Here is a 7,184-nt window from a genome sequence, read left to right on the forward strand (position 1 = left end):
ATTGGGACAAAAAGCCTGATGGATTTCATATAGACAAGACTTGACGTTAACCACTTTACTGCCGTACTCTGGAAAAATTCGTATTTTAAAATTTTGGCCAGAATTCTCGTCCTTCAAATATCGACCGATATAAAGGATCCTCATCTTCGCAAAAACTCTAAAATCTCGGACTTTGTGGTCTTCCTTAAGTCCCAGGTTCGAGAGTTTTTTTTTTGGCCAAGATGATTGTCATTTGAATCTGTCTATATTTAGGAGGGACGAGTTTTCTGGCCAAACTTTTAAATACGAGTTTTTCCAGTGCACGGCATTTTTTGGGGGTTAAATGGCCGTACAGCTAATTGTATATTTAAATTTTCACGGCTAAATGAGATGTGACATTTTTGTGACCTGGAACAAAAACTAGTAATTAGGACTATTGTCGAATTCTGAATTCATGAAATATTACAATAATATATTGTTATGAACATTTTGACCCAGCACACAGTCTTTCTCCCGCTTTCTCTCCCCGCTTCTTCTTCTTCTTCTTCTTCTTCTTCTTCTTCTTCTTCTTCTTCTTCTTCTTCTTCTTCTTCTTCTTCTTCTTCTTCTTCTTCTTCTTCTTCTTCTTCTTCTTCTTCTTTCTCTCCTCTCTCTCTCTTCTCTATATATATATATATATATATATATATATATATATATATATATAATATATTAACTTTCTTTCTTTCTTCCCTCTCTCTCTCTTCACACACACACAAACACACACACACACACACACACACACACACACATATATATATATATATATATTATATATATATATATATATATATATAGTTTACACTACTATATCTCACTGTCTTATATTGCCTTAACTGTAATATTCTTCAGTTATCTCTCTCTCTCTCTCTCGCTCTCTCTCTCTCTCTCTCTCTCTCTCTCTTTCTTTCTTCCTCTCATTCTCTCTCTTTCTCGCTCTCTCTCTATCACTCTTCTTTCACTACATCTTCTTTCTTCTCTCTCTCTCTCTCTCACTCTCTCTCTTTCTTTCTTTCTCTCTCTCTCTCTCTCTCTCTCTCTCTCTCTCTCTCTCTCCTCTTTCTCACTCATCCTTTCCATGCTTTCATAAAAGTGAGGGTTGTAATGACCCAAATAAATGTGATTTAAATGAATGATGACCATAGTGATGCAATGAGACATTTTAAGCCTGGCTATGACACCAAAAATATTTTCTCATAAATCATATTATATTATTATTATTATAAAATTTCACTTCATAGTTAAATATCATATTTTGAAAATTAAATCAAACAATCAAACAAACATCAATATTATGCTCAGTTTCTTGTGTATTATGTTCTTTTTATAACGCAAACCTTAAAACTTGAGCTCTTGATTGTATAGATAGCATGCGTTTGGCTAAGAAGCTCATAACATTGCCATCCGGAAGTATAAAGGACCAACACACAAAACTAGCTGTTACCGTGAACTTTTATAGTCTGGTTAATAGAGGTAAGTGAGAACTACTCATAAACGTGGATGGCAAAAAAACAAAACAAAACAAACCAATAACAAAGACCCGAGTGACGTCAAATTCGTTCTATCAATAGGCCAATATTCACTAAACGTGCTCAATGTTCTTTACAGAGGGGGCGGGGGGTTCTTAGCCAATAGCAACACTTTGCATCGAGATATGACGCCTGCTGTTAGACGATAATTCTCATTATACATCTGAGTACGGTGAGAGAATGTTAGTAAAAAGTATTTTTCAAGAACTCAACTATGCGGCTCTCAGGGCCGGACTCGAACCCTGGAATTTCCGATCCGACAACATAGCCACACAATTATTGATGCCAGGATATTGTGTTATTCAAAAGCTCAATTTTTTTTAAAATTTCGACGAGTGAGTAATAGTCATAAATCACATACATCGTGTATAATAAGCCAATAGGATTTAACAGTCTGATGTCACGTCCGGCCAGCAACGAGCAGCTTGGTTCTAAACAAAGAAAATCGGTACTTTTTATTCTTCATGCTGGCTAGAACATTTTCACATGTCAGAACGTGATCACAATGTATAAAAGTCAAAACATGATCAGATTTATAATGTTTTTCTTCTCGGGATACACTTTTATGCTCGTAGGAGAAGTATTTCATAAGAGCGTCCGGCATTGTTCCGATAGTTTAGAACCAGTTACTAAGTTACTATGCGTAATTACGAGGGAAGTGACGTCATGACTGTTGAACCCAGTAAGCTCGGATACCAATCTTCAAGGAGTTCATCCCTGAAATCATCAGTCCACCATAGAGAGCAATACTGAATCAGGTGGCAACATTTTATAAAAAATTGAGCTTTTATACAGCGCAATATAAACTAAACGTGCTCAAAACGCTTACCGGGGGTACCTGGACAACAGCAACGCTTAATGTGTAGGACTGTTAGGCGATATTACAATTTTTTCGGACAGAGACAACGCTGTTTCAAGAGTATTTATTTCCTATAGATATAAAAAAGTGTATAGGAACAATACCGGACAGAGCAAGAAAGACAATAAATACAAGAAATAAATAAACAACCCAAAAACATCAGTCTTTATCAACAGGGGGTTTGAACCTCAGTCGCGGAGGACTGATTTTTGGGGGTGCTTTGTTTTTTCTTGTATTTGTCTTTCTTGCTTTGTCTCGCATTCTTTTATACACACTTTTTCGAATCATTATTTTACACCAGTTCCTGGTCCCTAATGTCTCAATTTGATATTATTCCTCAAATGTATGTCTGTATAAGTGACCATTTACATCATGGAAGATATTTTATGGAGCAGTCCAGTCGCGTTGGGCCCCATCACGAAGGGAGAGATGAGTCTTCTCTGGCAAGCCAGTGCTTGATGATGAGCCAACAATGGCTGACGGGAAAGAAAGGCTGATGGCGGGAAACCTTGACCTTGGAATAAACCAACACCAGGAGGAGACACTTGTTGATGATGACTCATCAGGTCAGGACGAGGCGACGTTTTGGCGCTGGGGCTTGTGGGAGGAATGACAGACGACATCTGAGATTTGAGGGATGTCGGAGACGAGTCACCGTTCTCGTGGAGTTTTCTCATGTGCTTTTTGAGATCAAAATTGCGACAGAATCCTTTCCCGCAAATTCGGCAAGTGAAGGGTTTTTTGTCGTTGTGTGTGTGCATGTGGAAGGTGAGGTTGTAGATTTGATGGAACGCCTTGGAGCACACGTTACATTTGTACTGTTTTTCGGCGCTGTGAGTCAGTTTGTGGTTTTTATAATTTCCTTTTTGATGAAAACCTTTCCCACAAAACTCACACACGTAGGGTTTGTAACCTTGATGAATTCTCATATGAGTGTTCAGAGTTGAACTTCGGTTAAACGCCTTCCCGCACGTGTTGCATTTATGCGGTTTTTCAGACGTGTGGATTATTTTGTGTCGACACAAAGTGCTTGCTTGTCGGAATCCCTTTCCACACACTTTGCAGATGAACGGACGAGCCCCTGTGTGAACTGGCATGTGTCTGGTCAGGTTGTAATGAGCATTGAAGACTTTCCCACATTCGTGGCATGTAAACGTTTTAGGGGATTTCACAGAATTTTTCTTGGCTTTGATGTCGTCATTGCTGACCACACTTCCGCCTCCACTGCTTCGCGGAGAAGACAAGTCCATACACTGTTCGTCAAACTCGCTGTCTTTCCCACGGTCGAAACAATTTTCTCCGTCTTCAAACTCACCACTATTGACACTTCTTAAAATGCTGTCTTCATTATCATCTTCTTCATCGTCATCGACCGTCACGGTGACGTCATATCTTTCATTATCTTCACAGTCATCAGCACCATTATCTTCGTCACATCCGTTTTGTCTGTTTTGAAAATCTTTGGCTTTTTGTATTTCGTCCATAGTATCGACGCTTTTATTATTATCACTTCTAGAAATGTCCTGATTGAGTTGTTTCGGAGACAGATGATTCATTAGTGATTTGTGTTGGTAAGTATTATGAGTATGACTCGATGACGTCATCACAGTGTTTTTGGGCGCGTAAGGTGGGACATGCGGAGCTCGTCCATTCACAGCAAATAAATTATTTTTGTTGATATTATCCTTATTAAATAAATTATCGTTGTTGTTATTGTTGTTGTTATTGTTATTCAAAGCGGAATGATACAGATGTGCTCTGGATAAAATGTCTGCGTAGTTGGCCGCAGTCATCCCTGGCTGGGGGGGCTGAAGAGAACCAAGCTGAGCCATCAGAGAATGGCCCAGAAATGGGTAAGACCTCAATAGCTGGGCTTGATATTCTTCCAAAGAAGCAGCTCGTGGCACAGCTGTGACGAAAGCAGGATGGAACGCTGGGTAATGATGACCTGGCACTTGACCTTGAACTAACTCCCGGGGCAAAAATGAGGTCAAGGCTTGTAAATTTGGGGAAGGGTAGCCGTGGATTAAGTTGGCAGCGGCGTGGGCAGAGGGGTAACCGTCCTTGGCGGACGATGGCGACGAAGATGCTGATGAATAGGGCACAAAGCTTGGATTGTCTCGGAGGAGGAATGGGTGAAGATACGGGGTGGGGATGGCGGGATGGGGTGTTGTTATGGATTTGACATTGTTGTTGTTATGGCTGGGGGATATTGACGTAGCTGAATTGACATTATGGCAAAGATGATTTTTGTTTATACTTGAATTGTTTTTATGATTATTTTCAAGGCCTGTTGAGAAGGGGGACGCTGAAGATGTTGATAAAGAGGCAGAAGTTAATTTAGGCGATCGGGAAAACCCGGTCCTTGGAGAGATAGGACACGTGCTTGATGATGAAAATGAATTTGATAGACAGTTGGAATCATTTTCGTTGTCAGCTGGAGTGTTGGGCGGGCTGGTAAGTGTGTTATTTTCATTGCTTCGCAACACGTGTGTAGTTGGAATGTTAGGTAATGTGTTACTTTCCATTTTGAGATTGAGAGGACATTGATTGTTTGGCGTTCTGCTGTTTATTCGGGTTTCCCTGTCTTCTAAGGAGGAGCGACGTCGGCTAAGGTCTATTGTTTGACCTCCTGGTGAGATTGGTGACCTCACATCCCGACATTGGGTTGGAGCAATGGAACGTGAGATTGTTTGTGGATCTTTGCCGTAAAATCGTGACTCGCCAAATGGCAACGGTCCGGCGGAAGGAGGCGTTGACGGTGTTTGGGGGTAAGGAGGCGTGGCTGTTGGTGTGGGCGGGGCTTGGGCAATGACGTCATCAGAGGAATGATTGACATTTATAGAAGCAGCATTTTGGTGGTCATTTTTCCCTTTGATGTTTGGCGATGACGAGCGAATAAGGTTGTCGATAGAGAAGGCAAGCTTTTGCTTTTTGATACTCTTGCTGCTGCTGTTGTTGTTGTTGTTGTTGTTGTTGTTGTTGCAGGAGGAGGAGGAGGAGGAGTCCATTGTTGTACGATATGTCTCCACAAGATGCATGACAGTGTTGGTTAAGCGACCGGAAGTTGATGTCTTTTCCAAGGGTGTTGGTTGGAACCTCGTGTTGCAGTTTCCTACATGATGAGGGGAAAAAAGTATATTGTTTCATTTCAAAAATTGTATTAAAAAATTAAAAAAATAAAAATAAAATAAAAAAGAAAAGTGTAAATAAATAAATAAATAAATAACTTCTTCTTCTTCTTTTCTTCTTCTTCTTCTTCTTCTTCTTCTTCTTCTTCTTCTTCTTCTTCTTCTTCTTCTTCTTCTTCTTCTTCTTTTTTATATTATATTATTATTATTATTATTATTATTATTATTATTATTCAAGTACAAGTCTGTGCCAGACATCGTTGATCATGGTACGCTATTCATCTCTCTGATCAGAAAACAAATATTACTCTTCTCACTTCTCTTTCTTTGTCACCCAGCTGTTCAAACTATTCAAATATGTTTTTATTAGTCTACCTTTACTCTTTTTACCTTCTATCTTTCCTGTGAGAGCAAGATGTTGAATACATTTATGTCGATTTAGGTGCCCTAAAAATTGCATTTGTCTTTTTATTATTGTACGAATTAATAACCTTTTAGTTTCAGCTTGCTCTAATACTTCTTCATTAGTTTTCATCTCTTTCCATGAGATTCTTAACATCCTTCTAAGAAACCACATTTCTGCTGCCTCCAGTTTCTTTCCAATGACGTCTGTAATTGTCCAGCTTTCACAGCCATATGATAATACCGACCATACATAGGCCTTCAAAACCCTATGTTTTGTTGTCATTGAGATATTGTGGTTTTTAAAAATTAGACTCATTTTATTAAAACTATCTTTAGCTATTGCAATTCTTCGTTTTATTTCTGTGCTACATCTGCCATCTGAAGTTATTATGTATCCAAGATATTTAAATGTCTGAACTTGTTTTAATAGTTTCTCAATCGCTTATTAAGTTACATGTTGGATGTCTTTCTCTCCTTGATACAACCATGCATTCTGTCTTTTTTACATTTAAATATAACCCCATACGTTCTTTGGAAGTGTTATAAACACTGACTTTAATAAATCATCTGGAATTTTACCACTGTCATATATCTTATTCAATAGATTTCTATTGGGATATTATCAGGGCCTGTTGCTTTGCCTAACTTCATTTTTTAGATAGCTGCTTCTACTTCTTCCTTTAAAATTCGTGGCCCGTCTATCTCTTTGTTTATTGTTAGTTTTTCTCTTTCATCATAAAAAAAGTTCCTCTATATACTCTGACTAAATAACTAACTAAATAAAATAAATGTCTTCTCTCTACTTTAGCTCCATCCGTTTCTTTTCACAGAGCTATCATGACCAAAGAATCATTATAATCCAAGAACGAGTCATAATTATATGACGTCTTTTATGCGCCAATAACGCCCCCCCCCCCCTCAGACACAAAAATGGAGGTAGATGAGAAAGTTCTAGACTTGAGAACAATTTTTTAAACGTAAAATATTATTCTAATATAGAATTGTTTCCAGTGAGTGACACAAGACAGGTTTTTAATTGGAATTGACATTTATGACTGTAAACCGTTGTTTCTTGTGTCTGTTCCAGGGATTCAATGTTCGGTTCGTGATAATGACATGTTATCTAGTGTCTGGATCTACTATTTCTTATTGTCATGTCAAACGGTCTCTGCCTGAGTGTCTATTGTGTGTGAGTGTGTGTGTGTTTGTGTGTGTATGTGTGTGTGTGTTGGTCTGTACTGA

General features: G+C 38.6%; 1 protein-coding gene across 1 annotated transcript in view; it reads right to left on the reverse strand.

Moving 5' to 3' along the window:
• Positions 1-871: 871 nt before the first annotated feature.
• The window catches only part of LOC144974775 (uncharacterized), a 20,491-nt gene continuing 14,178 nt past the window's right edge, over positions 872-7,184 (reverse strand). Inside the window, exon 2 of the mRNA XM_078918018.1 lies at positions 872-5,521. Within this exon, the coding sequence (XP_078774144.1) occupies positions 2,772-5,447 (2,676 nt within the window). The 5' untranslated portion in view covers positions 5,448-5,521 and the 3' untranslated portion in view covers positions 872-2,771. The remainder of the gene's footprint in view (positions 5,522-7,184) is intronic.

Source organism: Berghia stephanieae, chromosome 6 (assembly GCF_034508935.2).
Source record: "Berghia stephanieae isolate SIO BIC M18660-M18661 chromosome 6, UCSD_Bste_1.3, whole genome shotgun sequence".
In the NCBI taxonomy this organism is placed as follows: domain Eukaryota; kingdom Metazoa; phylum Mollusca; class Gastropoda; order Nudibranchia; family Aeolidiidae; genus Berghia; species Berghia stephanieae.